This window comes from Pan paniscus, chromosome 7 (genome assembly GCF_029289425.2).
Source record: "Pan paniscus chromosome 7, NHGRI_mPanPan1-v2.0_pri, whole genome shotgun sequence".
NCBI classification, from domain to species: Eukaryota; Metazoa; Chordata; class Mammalia; order Primates; family Hominidae; genus Pan; species Pan paniscus.
The window spans coordinates 54,115,070-54,138,913 of record NC_073256.2 but is presented as its reverse complement, the minus strand read 5'-3'; the positions used below and the strand labels follow the sequence as shown (position 1 = coordinate 54,138,913).

At 39.4% G+C, this 23,844-nt stretch overlaps 1 protein-coding gene across 8 annotated transcripts in view; it reads right to left on the bottom strand.

Moving 5' to 3' along the window:
* Positions 1–23,844, bottom strand: part of UNC5D (unc-5 netrin receptor D) — a 557,242-nt gene that overhangs the window by 221,836 nt on the left and 311,562 nt on the right. For all 8 annotated transcript variants that reach the window (XM_003830743.6, XM_008956162.4, XM_008956161.4 and 5 more), the window contains exon 3: positions 6,411–6,554. In XM_003830743.6, the coding sequence (XP_003830791.3) occupies positions 6,411–6,554 (144 nt within the window). The remainder of the gene's footprint in view (positions 1–6,410; positions 6,555–23,844) is intronic.

Below are 23,844 nucleotides of genomic sequence, written 5' to 3'. Positions count from 1 at the left end.
ATCCATAATTGAGGTTTCATTTGATGTCTCTCTTCCATCATTTTCAAAAAATTTTTACCCTTCAAAAAGCAAATGAAAATAATACTTCTTTGACTATGGGAGTTTCAAAGCTTTTGAATGAAATTCTCTTTTAATTTCTTTACTCCTTCTTGGCACAATTGCATAGCTATTTTAGGGGTGTCTTAAATCAGCAGCATATTTAAATTATATTCAGGATGTATCACATTTTATACATTAAAAAACAAACAAACAAAATAGTGGTTTTCTGCTGTGTTTTCTTTCAAGTGGCTAACTTGCTATAACAGGCTTGACTAAAACAGGCAAACATTCCCTTTCTTCTCCAATCCCAACAGTCATATGGGAGAAAAGGCCCAAGTGTTAAGAAAAGTTTGCCCGGCCAAGGGTTAGTGGTATAGGCCCAACATTTTATAAGCAGATGAAGAAGAAGGAGAAAAACAGGGAAGAAAATAAAGGGCTAGGCAGCCAAATGTTCACACATGAAAATAAACAACTACAAATAATTGAATATTCCTAGTTTTGACAACCGTCCAGCAGCAGAAGTAACAGATGCCATGGCGTGCCCGTCTATCTCTGGCTCTATTGAACCAGACAAACGAGAGGAGGCCCGTGGGAGTTGTTCCCTAGAGATAGACTTCTGCCAATTTTGTGGGGTAAATGTAGGTTGGCTTTATTTATTTATTTTTACCTTTATAAAATCACTTTTGAAACTAGGCCTCCGCAATTTCCAGCCCCAGGCAGTTGGACAGCAGCCAACATCTTCCTGACACAGTGTGAAATTATTAAGGAAAAAAACAATAGTTTAAAATAACAGGCACTTTGGCTCCTAAAACAAAATGTGTGTGTGCATGCATGTGTACACACACACACACAACTGGACCATGAGGAGGAATACAATTTACTCTTAAACAGAATCAGAAAGGAAAGCTATTACAGCTTTCTTCAAGGAAACACTCAAATGTACATGAACTTTTTTCTATTATGGTTTTTAAACTCCCACGTAACAGAAAAGGATCAACATACCTTAGTGCCAACAGCACTCAGGGTGAGAGTTTGAAAGATTCAGGACCTGGTTCCATGTTGGTATCAGCTGGGTGACCTTTGGTCACCTAACTTTTTTTTTTTTTCTTTTTCTTTCCTAAGAGATGGGTTCTTGCTGTGTGCCCCAGGCTGGAGTGCAGTGGCTATTCACAGGCGTGATCATAGCAGACAACAGCCCCAAAACTCCTAGGCTCAAGTGATCCTCCTGCCTCAGCCTCCTGAGTAGCCATGACTACAGGCACGCATCAACATATCCAGCTCACCTAACCTTTTGCCTTTTGAAACATCACTTTCCCAGCTGTTAAATGAGGAATTTGGGTGAATGGTTAAATCAACATTTTCCAAATAGTGCTTCAGAAACATATTCTAGGGTCTTGTTACTAAAAGTATGGCCCACAGACCCACTGGCAGCATCTGTAGGTATCCAGGGAGTTCATCAGAAATATAAAATTGTGCTGGGCGCGGTGGCTCACGCCTGTAATCCCAGCACTTCGGGAGGCTGATGCAGGCGGATCACGAGGTCAGGAGATCGAGACCATCCTGGCTAACACGGTGAAACCCCGTCTCTACTAAAAATACAAAAAATTAGCCGGGCGTGGTGGCGGGAGCCTGTAGTCGCAGCTGCGTGGGAGGCTGAGGGAGGAGAATGGCGTGAACCCTGGAGGCGGAGCTTGCAGTGAGCCCAGATCGCACCACTGCACTCCAGCCTGGGCGACAGAGCAAGACTCCATCTCAAAAAAAAAAAAGAAAAAAAAAGAAATATAAAATTGCAGGCCTCATACCAGCCATACTGAATTATTTTAACTGAATCACCAGCATTTTAATAGCATCCTGGTTGATTTGCATGCATGTTAAAGTTTGAGAAGCACTGCTTCTGGGCAAGACAGCTCAAAAGTGATCATAGAATCACCTGGATACAACTTGATACAAACATGCCTTTCTAGGTCCTTTCTCCAGTCTCAATCTGAAAGCCTGGGGTGAAAGCTAGGACTTCGAATATTTAACTTAATACCCCATGGAAATCCATTTCAGTGAATACATGCATTATATAAATTTTTTTGTTCATATTATTTCCCTTTAAAATCAAATGATCTCAAAGTGGTATTATTCCAATGAGCTTCCTGGTGTTTTTGTAAACATTGGCTAAGGTGATCATGTCAAGACCCTACGTGTCAATGGATCCCTCAGCTGAATTGTCCCAGATGCCATAGAGGTTAAGCCCATGCAGTTTTGTTCAGTTTTTTGTTTGTTTTGTGTGGGTTTTTTTTTTTTTTTTTTTTTGACAGTCTCGCTCAGGCTGGAGTGCAATGGCACGATCTCAGCTCACTACAACCTCTACCTCCCGGGCTCAAACGATCCTCCCACCTCAGCCTCCCAAGTAGCTGGGACCACAGGCACATGCCTCTGTGCCTGCCTAATTTCTGTAATTTTTTGTAAAGACGGGGTTTTGACATGTTGGCCAGGCTGGACTCGAACTCCTAGGCTCGAGCATTCCGCCTGCCTCGGCCTTCCAAAGTGTTGGGATGACAGGCGTGAGCCACTGCGCCCGGCCCATGGCAGTTTTAAAATTGGTAATTCTTGCTGGATAATTGTTTAAATGCAGGAAACATAAGGAGCTCTGATGGTGAACTCCAACAATTTAATGAACAATATTAAAATGATACTAATTTTGCAAAGCCCCCTCAAGATGATTGTCATCAGATTCATAAGCTACATTCATCTATCAAAATCCTCATTTAGCACATTAAGATGTCTCTAGTATTTCAAAAACCAATCTTTAAAAGAAGAAACATAGTGAATTATATCCAATTTAGCTTTTCATGTATTGGGAATAAAGACGATCCTCACACACAGTGTGTCACTTGCAGGAAAGTGCTTACAAATAGCAGCGAGAAATCTCTCTCATCCCCATATAAAATGAAAGACATTTTTTTCTAAAGTGGATTTTTTCTTTTCCCTGCAAGCAAATCAAAAGAATTCTAAGCAAGATCCTAAAGGCAATTCCCCCACCCCCCTGACTTTTGATGCCATTACACTAGTTAAATTTCAATTTACATTTTAATGTACACTGGTCCCCAAGTCAAATGCAATATTTAATGACAAATCATGTCTTGACTTGCATAAATAATTTTAAATAAATTAAAAAACCTCTCACTTGCTACATGAGAAGAAACTAAATATGTGTTGCAAATATTAGAGATTATATTAAGTACATTGGATAATATAGGCTTTAATAATATTCAGACATATTTTTATTTAGAAATCACATCTTTATTACATCTTTGATACAGATATAGAAGAGTGACAAAATAGTTTTTAAATCTCTAAAACAACTTGGGAGCTTATTACCACAAAAATATTTTATGATTCTAAAAAGGTGGGAAGTGATAGAACAGTGTTCTCTGGGGCTTGGTTCAGTGGTTCATGCCTGTAATCCCAGCACTTTGGGAGGCTGAGGAGAAAAAACTGCTTGAGGACAGGAATTCAAGCAGCCTGGGCAACATAGCAAACCCCATCTCTCTCTCTCTATGTGTATATATATATTTTAAGTCCATATATATTTTACGTTCTTTCTCTCTCTCTCTCTTTCTTTCTTTCTTGATGGAGTTTGGCTTTTGTTGCCCAGGCTGGAGTACAATGGCGTGATCTCAGCTCACTGCAAACTCTGCCTCCCGGGTTCAAGCGATTCTCCTACCTCAGCCTCCCGAGTAGCTGGGATTACAGGCATATGCCACCACACCTGGCTAATTTTTTTTTTTTCTTTCTTTTTTTTTTTAGTAGAGACGGGGTTTCTCCATGTTGGTCAGGCTGGTCTTGAACTCCTGACCTCAGGTGATCCACCCACCTTGGCCTCCGAAAGTGCTGGGATTACAGGAGTGAGCCACCGTGCCCGGGCTAAGTGTTTTCTATTTTTCACATTGTTTATTCTCTCATGCCTGGGAGAGTTGGGGACCTAGGGCTGACCCAGAATAAATTTTTATAGAATCCATAATCTAAAGAAAAATTACTAGGTTACTAAAATTTTAATTCAATTTGTTTGAATAAGGATTAAGACACCTGCAAATGAAAGATGGTGGTGGAGAATCAAATATATCATAAAATAATAGCCGATGATTGATAAATGCTCATATGTGCCAGGCACAGTTTTAGATATAGTTTAACTTTAACTATGAAAATAATTCTATGAACCAGGCACCCTTTTATCAATGAAAACATTAAGACACAGAGATGAAATAATTTTTCTACCATCACAAAACTAAGTAGTAGAACTGAAGTTGGAAACCAACAGGACTCTGGAGTCTGGGTTCCTCCCCATGCGACGCATGTGTGAAAGTAGAAACTGCAGGTGTGATGGCACACGTCAGACATGCGAGGGTGACATGCAGAAGAGCAAAGCGTTTAGAAGGACAGATAATACTGTACACCATGAATGGCAACGGGAAACTAACAAAGGTGTATTTGAGCCATTCTTTGCAACATTTTGTAAGCAAAAACAAGGTTTTTCCCTGGACAAAACCCCTGGAAGTTTCCAGCAGGCAAGTCGCAATGAAGAATTAAGTGAGCAAGAAGGACAGAGATGGGGGGGACAGGCATGTGCAGAGATCAGGGAGAAGCTATTTACAGCAGTTCAGAGTATAGGTCATGTGGGCCTCAGAGAAGTGAAGAACAGGAAAGGAAAAAGTGAGGGTGAGCAGAAAAAAATTGAGGGGGTCTATATTGAAATCCCCTCTGCTGTTTTGCAGATAGAGCCTTGAAATTACCTATTTTATCTTGACTCAAGTCAGATGCCCTGGCTGGCCTGATTGAGACCACGCTGGGAGCACAGACATGAACTTAAGAGGAGATTAAATGCAAACATATTCTCTCTCTCAGCTGGCCTGCTACTTTAAAGTCATAAAATAATTGTTGGCTAAAATTAATTAACTAAATAACTATAGGAAAATATTTCCCTTGGCTCTCACACCAAGAGCCTGGCTTGTGAGGTGACCTCTTCTCCCTGGCCTATCAGAACTCAGGCAATACCCAGGAGAGGGCCTCCCCAAATTGCCAGTAGAATGAAGGTGACATGCGTGTTTTGAGAGGAAGATTTCATTCCCCTGGGAACATAAATGTCTCTGCAAATAGCAATTCATTCCTATTATTAATCTCTAAACCATCAACATCTGCTATGAAGAATTACTTGAGTCCTCAAATAAATTTCTCTCATCCTGTATTCTTCATGACACTCTCAAAAGGCAGTATTTGAATAAAACAACAATAACCATCTCTTCCCCTATCTCCCAATTTCTTTCTGGAGGTGATTTTACCATCCCAGGCACACAAAAGAGGTTTTATGGGGATCCATGGAGGTGGAATAATGGAAGTGGGAGGGCTGAAGACATTTGCAAGGAGGAGAAAAAAAGTTTGTGTATTTATGAAACTTTTTTAAAATTATAAAAACACTGATGCTGAAATATGATAAAGAAATATTGGACCCTTCTGAAAAGCAATTTTCTTTCTTTCATACTTTTTTCCAAGTGTGTATTTTTTTTTTTTTTTTTTAGTCCTACTTGGGTCAAACTAATGCAGTTTTAAAACCCATTTCCATGTTTAAAGATTCAGAGAGAAGAGATTGAACAGTAGGTTATAAAAATCCCTTAATGTCTTTAATGTAGTATTCTTGCAGATTTGCTGGAAAGTAAACAGTCATTGCTCAACTTTTCCCATAAGTGCCCCTTGAACTTTGTCATTGATGGTGAACAGCAGAATCCATTTGTGTGAATTTCATTCTCTCAGGAACAGGTTTTCCCTGGCATTGTTGAGACACCTGCACTCCGACTGTCTAGGCAGAATCTCCTAGCCAAACTAATTTGCTGAATGTACTCTGGAGGAAATTATCAAACTTATTTATTTATGTTTTGCGATGGAGTCTCTCTCGTTCTGTCACCCAGGTGGGAGTGCAGTGGCACGATCTCAGTTCCCTGCAACCTCCACCTCCTGGGTTCAAGCGATTCTCCTGCCTCAGCCTCTCAAGTAGCTGGGACGACAGACGCACACCACCACACCTAGCTAATTTTTGTATTATTAGTAGAGATGGGGTTTTGCCATGTTGGCCAGGCTCGTCTCAAACTCCTAATCTCAAGTGATCCTCCCACCTTGGCCTCCCAAATTGCTGGGATCACAGGCGTGAGCCACTGTGCCACGCCTGGCCAGAAATTATCAAACATTTTAAAATAACATTTTAGAAGAGTAAATTTAAGTCCTCTCATTTACATTCTGTAGAAGCATCTGACATCTGTAAAACCTCTCTTCAGCTCTATTTAACTCTCATTTGTGGTCCTACAAGACAAGGTAACCCAGAATGTACTTACAGGCTATGCGCACAGAGGCCTTCCTGCTCTTGGAGGTACCCAGGTGGCTCCACGCCACACACTGGCACCAATAGTCCTCGGGCCCATGGAAGTCCTCCACCTGTTGCCTGGTAACATTGATGAACACTTCGCGGACCTTCAAACCTGATGGCGGGAGAGATAAGAGACAAATCAGCTGAGGCTGTTATATTTCTCAAACAGAAAGTTAAGGTTAGCCAAACCTTTTCTTTTTAATTAAACAATCCTGTTTTTAATCAAGGCAAGGTTTTAATTACTTTGACAATAATATATTACTGCTAATTAAATTTCAACAGCTGAGTAGGCTGGAAAGCACACGTGTAAAGCATTATCAACCAATTCTGGCTCCCATGCAATAGAATAGTTCTCACAGCACCTTGACTTAGTGCTGTTTGTCTTTCTTTGGTACTACATTCCTCATAGATTTTACACAATGTTAATTGCTGGGATTCTCCAAGCCAAAGAGGCCTCTACAAATCAATGCCAGGGACACAGTTCCAAGTTGTTCTAAGTGCCCCTACGTCTGGGTTTGGCAGCTGGGGTGGGTCATTGTAACAGTCTGGCTTAGAAGAAAGAGGAGTCAGTGAACATTTGCAGATGGGGTGACCAGGCTGAAAATCTGAGGAAGGACGAAGGCATCGGCATTCAAAGGCTCAGGACAACAAAGCCAATGGGACCAAAAGAAGGAATGAGCACAAAGAGGAGACAAGTTGAAATAAGTATTTTTTTGTTGTTGTTAAGCGATGGGGATCTCACTATGTTGACCAGGCTGGTCTGGAATTTCTGGCCTCAAGTAATCCTCCCATCTTGGTGTCCCCAAATGCTGGGATTATAGGTGTAAGCCACCGTGCCCAGCCACATGTGATATTTTGATACATGTATACAATATGTACTGATCAAATCAGAGTAACTGGGATATCCATCACTTAAAACATTTTTTGCTTTTCTGTATTTTTTCATTGATACATCATAGCAGTACACATAAACCAAGTTAGTCTTAAAGCCCTGAGAAGAGAACCCAGGGAGGCCCCCATAGCAATGGTACGAGGAGGTGAAGAAAGGGGGGTTTTATAGAAAGAGTGGCTAAGGGCACAGCAGTGAACTGAGATGCAGCTATTAAGACCACAACCTTTTAATGGTTTTTTTTTTGTTGTTACTTTACATCCTCCTTCTAAAATTAAACAAATTGTCTGGTGCTTCTAACTGGAGAGCATGAGCTTCTTCTGCACCTTTGACCAAGGACTATCAACCTTTCTTTCTTTGGGATGAGCAGTCGTCCTGTACCAAGGATGGAAGGGGCACCTCACTTGCCTCACCAGTTAACTCGTCACAAACAGGGAAGCAGCCTTCACAGCCAGCACGTCCTCTCCATCCAGCACACATTCTCTGAGGTTGTGCTTTGCTCTAGGATAGGCCGGTTGGGAGAAAAAGAGGCAATGCTTATTGAATTCCATCTAATTGCCTCATGTCATGATAAGCCTCGAACCTATGCGCTCTTTACATTTCCACGGTACTCTGTGGCAGTGCATGCTATTGTGTCCCTACTTTGCAGAGGAAAGAACTATGACTCAGGAGGCTACGTCATTTGTCCACAGTCAGCGTTTGTAAATGAAGGGTCTGGTGTGTGAGCCTGGTGGTCGCACACCAAAACCAGCACTATGCTCACGTGCCTCTTAACAATTCAATTCTGTTCCTTTATTTTAGTACTTACACTTAATTGTGGCAATAAGGTTAATACATGGAACTATTTTTTTAAATTAAGTACCTAACTATGCTTTGTCCTTTAAGTCCAAAAGAAATTCAGGGGATAGAAGCATCACTATAATCAAAATGAGTCCAGAACTCTCGATGGAGGAGGTGGATCATGATTATATCTTGGTTTCAGGATTTAAAAAACAAGAATGGAGGTGTAGGATTAGTCAGGCTGGGGAAACATTCCCTTCCACCCAATCAATAACGTGTTATTTATGATGTGTGATGAGAGATGGTCATGGCCACATAAGTCACCATGTGCAGTTTGAGGTATACTTTCTAAATTTGTAGGAGGAACCCACGTAACAGAAAATCATGTTGATGACAGTTGGTAACTCACATTTCCCCTGTTTGTGAAAGCACAAAAGCACTGTGTTTTCCCTGTCAGAGACTATGAGTCCAGAAAGCCAACTCCTAAATCAAATAGGAGAAAAGAAGCCTTACAGGTGATGATGATGTTGTTCCTGCTGCTTTGTTTTTTCTTTGTTTACACTTTAATGAAAGAAGAAATATGAATGGGCAGACAAAGGCCAGGAGAAGGCAGAGTTGGCAGGCAAAGGCAAGAGGGAAGAATGTCACAGAAAGTGGAAATAAAGGAAGGTTTTTAAAAAGTTTCCTAGAAGCAGACAAAAACATATACTGGGGAAAGGACACCCTAATTCAATAAATGGTGCTGGGTAAACTGGATCACCAAATGCAGAAGAATGAAACTGGATCCCTCTCACCATATACAACAATTAACTCAAATTGGATTAAAGACTTGAATGTAGGACCATAAGCTGTAAAAATTTTAGAAGAAAACCTAGAAAAATTATTGTAGACATTGGCCTAGGCAAAGAATTTATGACTAAGAACCAAAAGCAAATGCAATAAAAACAAAAATAAATGAGACTTAAACTTAAAAGCTTTTCCACAACAAAAGAAATAACAGAGTAAATAGCCAACCTACAGAATAGGAGAAAATATTTGCAAACTATACATCTCACAAAGAAATAATATCCAGAATCTACAAGGGACTCAAGCAAGTCAGCAAGAAAAGACAAATAATCCCACCAAAAAGCAGACGAACAACACAGATTTTTTTCAAAAGAAGATATGTAAGTATCCAACAAAGGTAGAAAAAAATGCTCAACATTACTAATTGTAAGGAAATGCAAATTAAAACCACCATAAGCTATCACCTTACCCCAATCAAAATGACCATTATTAAAAAGTCAAAAAATAATAGATGTTGGCATGGATGTGGTGAAAAGGGAATAGTTACACACTATTGTAAGCGTAAATCAGTAAAACCTCTGTTGAAAACAGTATGGAGATTTCTCAAAAGACTAAAGTAGATCTACCACTTGATCCAGTAATCCCACTACTGGGTATCTACCCAAAGAAAACGAAGTCATTATATCAAGAAGATACCTGAATTTGTATGTTTATTGTACTACAATTCATAATTGCAAAGATAGGGAATCAAGCTAAGGGCCCGTCAACCAATAAATCGACAAAGAAAATGTATTATATCATGGAGCGCCACTCAGCCATAAAAAAAGAATGAAATCATGTATTTTGCAGTAACTTGGATGGAACTGGAGACCATTTTCCTAAATGAAGTAGCTCAGGAATGGGAAACCAAATACTGCATGTTTTCACATATAATTGGGAGCCAAGCCATGGATATGCAGGGGCATACGGGATGGTATAATGGACACTGGATTCTCAGAAGTGGGGAGGATTGGATAGGATGAGGGATATAAAACTACTTATGGGGTACAATGTACACTATTTAGGTGACAGGTACATTAAAAGCCCAGACTTCACTAGTATACAATTCATCCGTGTAACCAAAAACCACTCGTACCTCTAATGCCATTAATTTATTTGTTTGTTAGGACAGAAAGCAAGCTGGAGTGGAGCATGCATATTAGAAAGTAAAGTGGAGCAGGTAAAATGGAGGCACTAGGCTCTGGAGAACAGGGCTTGCTTTATGTTTTCCTCTCTGGGCAAACGGTCGATGAGCTCCTTTAAAGAGTAAAAGGTGGGAGAGAGAACATCCATCAATGCATACAGGTAGGAGGAGGTAAAGCGACTTCAATATTCCAGAGCTCCTATATTGCAGAACAGGGAGACCTATTAAAGCAGAATACACCCACACTTTGAGAAGTGGAGTCTCACCAAAGAAGCATTCAATAACCTTTAAGGTAAGAAATGGGTTTAAGCATTTTACCCAGCTGCTACAAGAAGACACATTCATCTCTTCAGCACATAACATATTCTCCAGAATGGACCATAGGGTAGGCCACAAAACAAGTCTCAAAAAATTAAAAAAAAAAAAAAATTGAAGAGGAGAGAATACTTCCAAACTCATTCCTTGAGAGCAGCATTACCCTGATACCAAAATCAGACAAAGACACAATAATAACAACAAAACTACATGTCAATATAGTTGATGAACACAGATCCTCAATGAAATACTAGCAAACCAAATTCAGTAACACATTAAAGGATCATTAACCATAATCAAGGAGGATTGATCTCAGAGAGGTGAGGACACTTCAACATATGCAAATCAATAAACATGACACACCATATTAACAGAACCAAAAATAAGAAAAAATGATCATTTAAATAGATGCTGAAAAAGCATTTGACAAATTTCAACATCCCTTCATAATAAAAACCTCGAAAAATTATACATAGGAAGAACATACCTCAAACACTAAAGGCCATATATGACAAACCTACAGCTAACAACCTACTGAACAAAGAAACACTGAAAGCCTTTCCCCTTAATCTGAAACACAACAAGGATGTCCACTTTTATATTTTCATTCAACATAGTACTGGAAGTCCTAGCCAGAGCAATCAGGCAAGAGAAACAAATAAAAGGCATCCATTTGGAGAGGAAAAAGTCAAATTAGCCTTGTTTGTAGATGACTTGATCTTATATTTAGAAAAATGTAGAGTCCACCAAGAAACATTGGAACTGACAACCGAATTCTATAGAGTTGCAGAATACAAAATCAATGTACAAATATCAGTAGCAATTAAATATGTTAGTTATGAATAATCTGAAAAAGAAATCAAGAAAGCAATTTCATTTATAATAGCTCTGCCCATCCCCCCACCCCCCACAAAAAATACCTGGGAATGAACTTAACCAAAGACATAGAAGATCTCCACAAAGAAAATGATAAAACTCTGGTGAAAGAAATTGAAGAGGACATACACAAAAGTAAAGATATTCCATGTTCATGGATTGCAAGAATTAATGTTATTAAAATGTCAATACTACACAAAGCAATGTACAGATTCAAGACACTCCCTATTAAAATACCAATGACTTCTTTCTCAAACATAGAAAAAGCTATCCTAAAATTTGTACGGACCCATAAAAAACTCTGAATGGCACCAAGAACTCTGATGAAAGGATAGTATCTTCAATAAATGGTTCTGGGAAAACTGGATATCCATATACAGAAAAATGAAATTAGACCCTTATCTGTCACCATATACAAAAGTCAGATCAAAATAAAAACAAATCTAATATATGAAACTATGAAATCACTCAAAGAAAACATTGAAGAAACTCTCCAGGACACTGGTTGAGGCAAAAATTTATTTAATAAGTCCTTAAAAACACTGGTAACCAATGTAAAAATAGACAAATAGGATTACATCAAGCTAAAAAGCTTCTGAACAGCAAAGGAAATAACTAAAAGACAACCCACTGAAAATGAGAAAATATTTGCAAACTATCTATCTGACAAGGGATTAATAACCAGAACATATGAGGAGTTCAAACCACTCAATAGCAAAAAACAGAACAAAAGATTTAAAAATGGGCAAAAGATCAAGACCTGAAAAGACATTTATCAAAAGGCCAAAAATATATATTTTAAAATAGCCAAACATCACTAATCATCAGGGAAATGCAAATCAAAACCACATCTCACCCCAGTTAAAATGTTTTGTGTCAAAAACACAAAAAAAGATAGGTGCTAGAGAGAATGTGGAGACAGAGAACCCTCATACACCATTTTTGCGGATGTAAATTAATATAGTCACTATAGAAGACAGTATAAAGGTTCCTTGAAAAACTAAAAATATATCTTCCATATGATTCAACAGTCCCACTACTAGGCATATATATCCTCCTAAAAAGGAAATCAATATATCAAAGAGATATCTGCGACCCCATGAATCATCCTAAGTATCCATCAGTAAAGGAATTGATGAAGAAAATGCGGTATATATCATGAAATATTATTCAACCATACAAAGGAATAAAATCTTGTCATTTGTAGCAACATGAATGAAACTGGAGGTCATATGTTAAGTGCAATAAGCCAAGTACAGAGACAAATATCACACATTCTTACTCATATGTGGGAACTGAAAAAGTAGATCTCATGAAAATAGAGAGTAGACTGGTGGTTACCAGAGGCCAAGAAGGGGGATGAGGAGAGAAGACAGGTTGAAGAATGGGTAATAAAATACAGTTAAGTAGAAGGACTAAAATCCAGTGTTTGACAGTTCAGTAGAGTGACTAGTTAACGATAATCTATTACATATTTCAAAATAGCTAGAAAAGAGGAATTTGAATATTCCCAGCATAAACATAAGTGTTTGAGGTGATGGATATTCCTATTATCCTGATTTGATTATTAGCCATTTTATGAATGTATCAAAATATCACATGTGCCCCAAAATATGTAAATTATGTATCAATTAAAAAAAAGGAATAGGTTCAAGCTAATGGGAAGCACTTTCATGTTTTTCACTTTCCTCATCTTATAAGAATATCTAAGCTATGATTTTTTTCAGCTTGGAAATGAAGACAATCACCATCTCAAAATGGTCCAGGGTTATCATGTTTATAAAGTAGTGAATGTCCAAATCCAAAACACAAAACTTGCTATGATTTAATCTTGGCACCATGGTATTTTAAGAATACCCAGGATTTTTTTTCAATAAAGTATTTTAAGAGATTTAGATATGGAAGTGACTTTTATGAAGGAAGAAGTTGACACTCACAGGTCCTGAGAGACAGGAGGCACAGCAAGCCACATAGAGCCACATGGGGAAGCATGGGGGTCTTTCAGGAGGCAGAAGTGGTAGGGGAACATGTGGCCAAGGGCCTTTCCATTGTGGTTTGCATAGGAAGAAACAATATGCTGGGATTGGCTAGCTTGCATAATGTCAGTGGGCTCTGTGGCATTGTTGGTACCCGAGTTGTCTGGTACCTAGTCCTGGGGTTAGGGCAGGGGAACAGTGATCTGGAGTATAAGAGCTCCATAGAAATGGTGGTTAGGGGTGTGGCCTCTGGATTGCTTGGTTTGCATATGAAAGGCAAACTCACAGGCAAGTTGTTTCATCTCTCTAAAAATTAGCCAGCCCTGGGCAGAGCAGTCCCTACAGGGTGAGCAAGGCCCCAACTAGAAAGCGTGGTCACATAGACAAAGAGAACTGCACATTGTGCTTTGGAAAGCATAAACAAGGGACCAGGGCACCCCACTATGAAGATTATATCTTGTCTTACCCCACTCTTGTCAGTAGGTTTTGCAACCCCTCATTCAGGCTAACCACAGTTGGGAGGAAAATGCTGAAGTCAAGATTTCAACATTAGGACGGCCCAGTTACCAGCAGAGGCTCCCCATGTGATCAGCAGAGCAAAGTGCATATAAAACAACTGCTCCCAAACACAGTATTTTCCCAACCAGTGGCATCAGAGTGTCAGGCTTCTTTAAAAGGCCACAAGTGACATTACCATCCCACAAAATGTATATTATCTCTCTAGATTAGGCCTTCTTCTAACATGAGGTCTTCAGTTTTATCAAACCATCCCCTCTAAAAGAAGCTTTGGCAAATCATGAATTCTTTGTATTATATTTTCCCCCACCATAACAAGAAATAACTGTTGAATAAGACAAACAATTTTTTAAATACATTCTTTCTCAAATCCTCACTGATCAAATGATATACATACAAATACACATTTACATAGGCAGTATGCATGTATACATACATACCCTTATACACATATGTAATAGTACATGAGTGTATACATATATTTGCATACATATACGTGATATATTCATAAATGAGAAATATCCAAGGAATGCGGCTTTAAGAAAATTGCTCTTCTCTATCTCTTCCTCCACTGAATTTCATCTAACAGTGTTCCTGCAGAAACGGCTATTTACTTCAGTATCTCCAGAGATGGCAGCTAACTTGTTCATAGAAAATGCTACAGGGGAGCAGAAGTTCCAGGCAAATAAAAAATGGCATATCATAAATAAGAGTAGAATTGTACCTGATAACTGGCATGACTCTAATAAGCATAGAAAAGTCCAACCCTTTAAATTATTGTGCAAATTATAACCATCAGCCTTTGTTATGGAGTAGAGTCTTAGAGAATATACAAATATGACTATGGTACTGATATGCTAATAAGCTTTCTAGGCCGTTGGATGGTTTAGTTGTAGATAGACTAACGTTGGCAGCAGATGACTAATTGCTCTGCATGTACTAAACATAATGGAGCAGCACAGAACTTCATCATTTGTCAGCTTTATTTGTTTAAATGAGAAAAATGCTGACAGCAGTTATTGCTATAATCCCCTTATTTATCAGATAGAAAACACTAGTTACTCTTAGCAGGTCTAATCCTGTTGGGAGACTAAAAGTTAGAGGATTTTCAAACTAATTGAAGGTATATGCTTCACTGTGCAAGGAAGAGAAATGTAAGAGGAGGGAAGAAATGGAGAAGGGGAAATAAATAAAATGCTTTATTTCTGGTCAACTTTAAATAAAAGGGTGACGGTCATAGTCTAGGATCCTAACTTGTTCTGGACAAAATAGAGAATTCTGGAATAGTAGTTAACATTCAGTACCATGCCAACCCCAGCCCGGTGCCTACCAACACCTGGCCCTGAGCTTTTTATCCACCACTCATTATCGCACTGACAAAGCCGTCAGCAGCATCCTGCTGTGGTTACTGTTTGCAGCCAGTTCTCAAACACACCTGGTGATGGGCACTTGGAGAGGAATTTGACACAGTTCTCAAATGCTTGCCTCTCCACTCAGCCTTACTGCTTCAATCATTTGGAAGTTCTCTGTAGTAGGATGCTTGGCTTACCAACCGGAACCAATAGATTCAAGAAGGAAGTGAGAATCCCTCCCCTCTAAGATGTTTCTCATATCCCCAACCATACAGAAGCAGTAAATGACCAGCTAACTAGGTTTTGGTAGAATGGTTTATTTCGTCCCAGTCTTGGTGCCTGTTTTCCGGGACCTTTTCAGTTCAATGTTTCACTTTCTTTGTACCTCCTTGTTCACATTATAGCGCTTCATGATTGGGGCTGAGAAAATGAGTATTCCATTTTTTGTAGACAAAGTCCCAAAGAATTACTCCAGTACAACTTCATGAGTAATGCTGGGCCTTGGTCAGTTCTCTGGGAGAGAAACAAAGCAATCAAATTCTCTTGAAAAGCAACAGACTTTTTTTTTTTTTCCCTGGAGACAGAGTCTTGTTCTGTTGCCCAAGCTGGAGTACAGTGCTGCGATCTCGGCTCACTGCAACCTCCACCTTTCAGTTCAAGCAATACTTGTGCCTCAGCCTCCTGAGTAGCTGGGATTACAGGAATGCGCCATCACGCCCACCTAATTTTTGTGTTTTTAGTACAGATGAGGTTTTGCCTTGTTGGCCAGGCTGGTCTGAAACTCCAGGCCTCAAGTGACCCGCCCACCTCGGCCTCCCAAAGTGCTTGGATTACAGGCGTGAGCCACTGCGCCCGGCCTGAAAAGCAATATTCTCTTATATTCAAGAGTTTTCTTGAAAGAACCATGAACTCCCAAGATTTCTCAGCCCCTGTGATGCCTGGATTTGGCTGAGGTATCCTCTCTTACTCTGATGTCTCCTAAGCAGACAAAAGCCTTTTCAGATGGAAAAAGTGAGTCTTCCACTTATATAAGGGAATGTTTTCCATTTGTCTCTTACTGCTTCAAGATCAGAGCATCGAAAACTATACTTCAATAATGAGATACTCCCTCATATTTTGAATAACACATTTTTATTATCATTATTAGTTATATAGTATTTGCATGGCCCTTTATTTTTATTAATACCATCACAGGCATTTTGGTCTTTTATCTTAACATTGTGTTACTATTATTTCTATTTTGTAGTATTATTATTTTGCCACAGGTCCCCTACCATAAGCAATAAATCAAAGATGTCATAAGTTTTATGACATGTTTTGCTGGAAAGACAATTATTGAGCACCCTGTATGTGTCTGTCACTCTGTTAGGTGCTGAGGATACATTGACAAGCAAAACATCAAGATCCCTACCCTCAAGGAGCTTCTGGGTTGGAAGGGGAGACTTTTTTTTTTTTTTTTTTTTTTTTGAGACGAAGTTTCACTCTTGTCGCCCAGGCTGGAGTGCAGTGGCACGATCTTGGCTCACTGTAACCTCCACCTCCCAGGTTCAAGCGATTCTCCTGCCTCAGCCTCACAAGGGATTATAGGTGCCCACCACCACATCCAGCTACTTTTTGTATATTTGGTAGAGACGGGGTTTCACCTTGTTGACCAAGCTGGTCTTGAACTTCTGATCTCAGGTGATCCACCCGCCTCGGCCTCCCAAAGTGCTGGGATTACATGCGTGAGCCACCGTGCCCAGCCCTGGAGGGGGAGACATTTTAACATGCTCCAACAATGCCCAATGTGACAACAGCCATGACACAGAAGCACAAGCTGCTACGAGATCACACAAGAGGCTGGGTGCCATTCTACCTATGACTTGAAAGATGTGTCCTTATTAAATATACAGCCTGCCTTCTAGACCACAGCTCCGGGGACTCTTTTAAGGACACATGTATCTCACACGCATTTGAAGTTTCAAAACTGACAGATAGGGAAGAAATGTCATGGAACCGTACCTCCATATCTTGAGAGAGCTTAGATGTCTTTAGGCCAACATAGTACTGAAAGTAGTAAATTAAATACAGAAATGAAAAGGCAGAACAATGTTTCATTTTACTGGCAGATAATTAATTAGGGCTAAATGTCTTTTATCACTTCATCCTAGCAACAAGTTAAAAATGTATCTTGACCAAAAATAAAATAGTTATCCTTTGAATGTGCATGTGCGCCATGCCTAATGAATAGTCTTTTGTTTTCCCAGGATAATAAGCACTCCACGTATTCCTCAGAAGCACCGCGAGTTCAGTCTTAAGTACAGAAACAAAGAATACACCCAAGCTCTCCAGTTTCTTCCACACAAGAGATTAGAATTAATCAGCTCAGAGGTGTCTGGTAAAGGAAAGCAAATTAACTTCATAGTGTTGTCTGACAACAGCAAGAAGAGAAAGTGAAGAGGCGGAAGTGGACATGGAAGGGTTGTTTAGAAAACGCATCCCATGAATGACTCACTCCCGTATCACACTCACAACATGGTGGGCAACATGGTCATGATTTCCAATCCTGTTGCTTCAATCAATGACTTTCCATTCCTGCAGTCACTGAAATCATCTCCTGCTAGTAGCTTATGGCCTGAGGTCAGGACATATATTGTGCCACTTGTATCACCTACAGTGCTACTATCAGAGGTGTTCAAACCAGAGCAACTCCATTTTGAGTGAGGGCTAGGAAAATGAGGCTGGAACTTGCAGGGCTGTGTTCCCACAAAGTTATGCATTCCTAGTCTCTAGATGTTGGTGGTTAGGGGAACAAATTAATAATGTTTACTAAACAAACTCAGACTTGGGAGTCTCCAGATATCCTGATATCTGGAGAACAAAGGCATTCCTAATTTTGCTTTAAAGATAATATCGATTCTTGCAAAATATAGTAATTAAGAAAATTAATCCTTTATCACAAACCCTTGTAGCAGAGCACATCTCCCCACATATACAAGCATTGTACCTAGAGTGGATGTGTTCCTCCTCTTACTTTCGGGAACATCCTATTCTGTCTATGGAGTAGCTGTACCTTCAATACTTTACTTTCTTAATAAACTTGCTTTTACTTTGCACTGCGGACTTTCCCTGAATTCTTTCTTGAGCAAGATCCAAGAACCCTCTCTTGGGGTCCGGATCAGGACCCCTTTTCTGTAACACTGCCATGGACTCTGAGGGTAACATAGACACACAATGCAACCTGAATGACTGAATCGCATGCAAGTAAGGCAATGATACTCTAGAAAGGGCAAATATTTACCTGCCAATATTAGCCCTGTTATGTTCTCGGAATGCAAAATTCTATGATTATGTATTTGTTTTTTGAATCATATTCACCATACACTTGTCTCATTCAAAAAGAAGAATAAAATAGCTATTTTATATTCATCATTTTGAGGGATAGTCTTGACTGAGCATTTGCTGTACGCTAGCCCCTGGGCTAAGCATGTCACATGTATTAGGTGCTATGTGATTGTGGATACAATTATCACTGCCATTTTACACACGGAGGAACCAAGGAGAAAGGAAGCTCAATTCCACATCCACCTGAAAAAGTATGTAAATGGAGAGCCTGATTTCAAACATTGCTTCCTCTACACCAAAACCCATGTTCTTAACCATTAGGCTAACCTCAGGTTTCTTTCTCTCTCTCTCTCTCTCTGTGTGTGTGTGTGTGTGTGTGTGTGTGTGTTTATAGATCTTTATAATTATTCTTTTTTTTGTATTTTTTTGAGGTGGAGTCTTGCTCTGTTGGCAGGCTGGAGTACAGTGGTGCGATCTCAGCTCACTGCAACCTCTACCTTTCGGGTTCAAGTGATTCTCCTGCCTCAGCCTCCCGAGTAGCTGGGACTACAGGTGTGCGCCACCACGGCCAGCTAATTTTTGTATTTTTAGTAGAGACAGGGTTTCACCATGTTGGCCAGGCTGGTCTTGATCTCTTGACCTTGTGATCTGCCTGCCTTGGCCTCCCAAAGTGCTGGGATTACAGGCATGAGCAACCGTGCCCCGCCTATAATTTGTATTTTAAATCAATGTACACACTTCTTAATGTGTGAACTAAAGAGACTGGTCAAGGATTTAGGCTTTGAGACAGATGTATGGTCGATATCAGACATTATTAAATTATATAAAGTGATTAGCTGATTTCTGTCACTGCTAAGGATGGATGAGAGTAAATAATCTTATTTCCCTTTTGTAGGAAAAGCTAAATTGGCTATAGGAAACAAGGCCTTCATACTCTACCAGTTTATGTAGGGAATTCATAACATTTTCCTGAAAACCTTTTAAGAATATGTCAGTCTTCTCTGAGAAGTAGAGTGATGAACAAAATGAAATCTAAGGTGGGGAGGGAGAAGGCTTCCATAAAAGTGAGTTTGAAACCCACAAACTGTCAATAAAACACTTTAGGGATTATTTCTGTGTTATGTGGCCTAAAATACATGCTTCCCAAATGTACTTTAGTGATTTGTGAATCATTGAAGATACTTTCAAATTAATGGTTTTCTGGAAGATACTATATTCAAATCCCCATCACCAGCATAGCAACATTCTAAGATATAAACTTTTAAGATTTAATACATTTTTATTTCTATTCTTCTCCCTTTTCTTGACACAATCCATTAACCTTTTATCCCCAGAGAGTGACTCCAGTTGTTTAAAAAAGAAATCACACACAATGAGGTCCCTGAAATGAAATTCTTTAAAAAGAAAAATATTAGTTTACTAGAGTTGAGACTTTCCCATAACACATTGGAATACACATTATTTCACTCATTAGAATTCGATATCTCTGAGGTGGAATAAGATAAGAGCCACGGCGTGTTGTTAAGAGAATTCCTATTTTTATTGAACAATAAAGAAGTGGTTTAGCTTATTGATAACTCCAGCTCCCCACAGGCCACATAATCTTGATTGCCAAGATACGTTTGGTTTGTGGTTGTTTACTATTGTGTGTATGATATACGTGTGTCTGCCTGTTAGATTAAAGCTCCTAATTTCTACGTTACTGCATACACCATCCTTTTCACAGGGGCATGATTCCTGGGTTGAGATTACTTCTCAACTCTGAGCTTCCAGATGTTAACAGAAGAACAACACAAGGAAGACGAGTTCCCATATTTCCAAATGAAATGAGGCAGAACAAATGAAAGAGGATCCCTTGGCTAGTGCAGAGAACTGCAAGGGTACATTACTAAGAGGTATAGCCTTGTCTGTGCAAACACAGTAACTCATGTCAAATAAATTGTACTTTTTGCAGGAAAGAACTCTAGCTCTGGGTTTTCCAAGCTAAACTGCATGAAAACACACAATCTTTTTTCTTATTTGAACTGTTAGATGACAGGGCCAAATTACCAGAAAGACCAAAGGCAGTTTGCAGCCTTTAACAACTGAAAGGACTTATTGCTTCCAATTTAGGAACACGAAAGATTCTGTGTCTACTCCAAACACTCCCAGGTCCTATGCATTTCCCATTAGTTCTGTGAAGACAGAATGCCTATAAGTAAAAAGAATTATCAAATTTCTCTAGAATTTCAGAAACGGAGAATATGTTGTCCAAAGAGACATAAGGAGTTACTTTCGACAGGACTTAAAAAACCAGGGACAGTTTTCTCAGTCTCTCTGGTCAAATGTGGTCCCACCGTCCTTGGCTTCTCAGTGTCATTCACTCCTATTAGACTGGCAGGAATTATTTTACGAATCCAGTCAAAAGCCATTAAGTCTGTAAAGGTAGTCAAGTCCTGTTTCCCAGCTCGGCCTTGGAGAACCCAAGGGAGGTAATGCATCTATTTTTCAATACCTGAGGCCATTTTGTTTCCAACCTAAATTGCATTTAGGTACTGTTTTGGGGTATAATATCTCCACTCATCTTGTTCTTGTTTCCACAATTCTACTATTAATACAGAGCTTAGGAAACATAATTGCAGTGTGTGGCAGATAGTGATTTTCATAAACTACACAGAAGAAAACTGTTTAGGGAGAGACATTTCTTTCACATTGATTCAATCAAAATGACTTGGAAGAAAAGGTTGTGCTTATTAAGTTCTTTACAAAAAAGTAACTGCTAAAATTTAAATCTTTTCTCAACAGCATATTTTTAAAAATCGGTATATAATATACTCAGATTTGGTCATTTATGAATTTTTTGTTTTGCTCAGTTTCTTTGAAATATGTCTTTTATTGGCTTTCTTTTTTTTTTTAAGGAAGTAGAGAGGAGGAGATTTCTACATGGAGGTAGAGAATGTAATCAAAAACGCTATCCACAGGACATGGAGTTGCCTAGCAATGCTAGGGGAATTAAAAGGGGGAAGCAATAACAAAACAGAATGTAGTGAAATTAGAAGAGGGTGCACTGTTGAATTGGCTTGCAATACTTCAAGAGGTCTTTATATGAGAAGGGATATAAGATGTTTCTAGCAGTGGTAAAAGAAATGGCTGATCATTTTACAATATTCTTTCTATCTTTCATTTGGAAGAGTTTACCCAATGGGATTCGGCTATTTTGAGGTCATTGGTGGGCAAAATCTAGGACAGAGACATCTGATGATAAAAAACATACAGCCCTAGTGAGCCACTGGTATTTGAGTCCTTTTTAGTTGTACTAATTGAGCAAAAGACACAAGCGTGTCATATTCTGCCATTGTTTTGTAGCCTTTTGCTTATATGGTAGATGTCATTCCCTTGGTTGCCCTCTCCCAAATTCCACTGTCTTCCTTTGATTTTTAATGTCAACGTAAGTGAGACTGCTGTTGTCTCTGACTCAATCTCTCCCAGCACCAGGCCTCTCCATCTTGGTCTCTCCTGGGTCCCAGCCTTGGGAGCACAAGATCAGAGACGTTCCTGAAACCAAGATTCAATTTGTTCTCTACTTTCCCCATCGAAATGCCAAATCCTTCCTTCAAAATCAAAACTATATCAACATTCCTGGAAATGTCTACCATTGCTTGCTATAAACTTTTGTCTAACAGTGCCAGAAACATGCCCAGATTAAAGGATTGGCTTTTACGAAGATGGAAGAAATGGTCAGGAATAAAGAAATTCTAAAATGTTATATGTATAGGATGATACACATGGGTGACTGAAACCCTAAATAGATTCACAATGGAAAATGATGAGCCATGTACTTCAATCCATCCTTATGTCAGCAAGAAAACTTGTCAATATTTTGATTTGGGAGAAAAGTATAGAAATCTATAGGCAAAGGTGGCTCATGGTGTTGAAGAAATTCATCTGAAGGAGAAATCGGGAGATCTGGGTCCTTGAAACAGCTATGCCACGAACTCATTGTATCTCTTGAATCTTAACATTTTAATGTATAAAATAGGGCTGTTAGATTATCACTAAGCTCTCTCTCTCTCCCAGTTCTTACATTTAGATTCTAGGATTCTACGCATGCTTTGGTCTGAAGAACATCTCTAAAAGGGGCACTTTTGTTTTTTTTTCTTCCTCCTACTAATTCCAATTTGAAATGAATAGGGAATTATTATAGAGTTTTAGGTGTTTCTCTCCTTTTTGGAGTTTCGAATTTATACTGCAATCCTACAGTAGTTCAGAACTGTGTAATGATTAGCACTCTTTCTTTACATGTAAATAAGATGTTTAGTCCTTCGCCCTTCTCTTTATTGATAGAGTTTTACCTACATATCTTTTTGAGATAACTTTTTCCTTTTGCTTTGGAACACAGCATCCCCTGGTAACTTCTTTTTTCTTTTCCTTTTCCTCTTTTTTTTTTTTAGACGGAGTCTTGCTCTGTCACCCAGCTGGAGTGCAGTGGCATGATCTTGGCTCACTGCAACCTCCGCCTCCTGGGTTCAAGCAATTCTCCTGCCTCAGCCTCCTGGGTAGCTGGGACTACAGGCACCCGTCACCAACCCTGGCTAATTTTTGTATTTTTATTAGAGACAGGGTTTCACCATATTGGCCAGGCTGGTCTCAAACCCCTGACCTTGTGATCCACCCACCTTGGCCTCCCAAAGTGCTGGGATTACAGGCGTGAGCCACCGCACCCGGCTCCCCTGGTTACTTCTTTGCTGGAGGCTGATACTCCTATCCCTGTCTTCTGAAGAGGTATATCTCTAGGTCTACTTCCTTTTCAAGTAGACCTAGTTGACCCTTCCTCTCTAACAACTCTTCCACCCACATGGCTTCGTTCTTTCCTAATGATTCTCAAATCTACTCTTCTACCTACTAATTATATCAAGTTCCAAATCTACATCTCTTCATTATATACCATAAGCACCTCAAATTTAGCTTATCAAAACTATGATCTCACATTTTTATCCTTGTTAATGCAATTACTTATATTCTGGTTGTTATTTCTGTAGCCTCCCGACTCTTGAACCAGTTCTTACTTTCTCTCACCTGAATTATCCATGTCTCTTAGCTCCCTTGTTCTGGTTTCTGCTTACCAACATTTCTTCCAGATTCATTTTTTAAAGCAGAGCTCCAGCCACTGCATACCCGTACATCAATATGATCGATCACCAGAACCAAAATACCCATAAAACTAAGTAAAGGGCTCCACACTCTTATTTGAGGCCTTTCATGCCATTGATTAAACTGAGTTTTCTAGCCACTGGCTGCTATTCTTGTACATAAATTTTCTATTTCAACAAAACCAAACGTTTTGCTGAACGTATACCAAGCTTTCTTCATTTACTAATGTTTGTGACCTTCAGGCCACTAAAACTCCTCTCTCCTCCATATGGTGT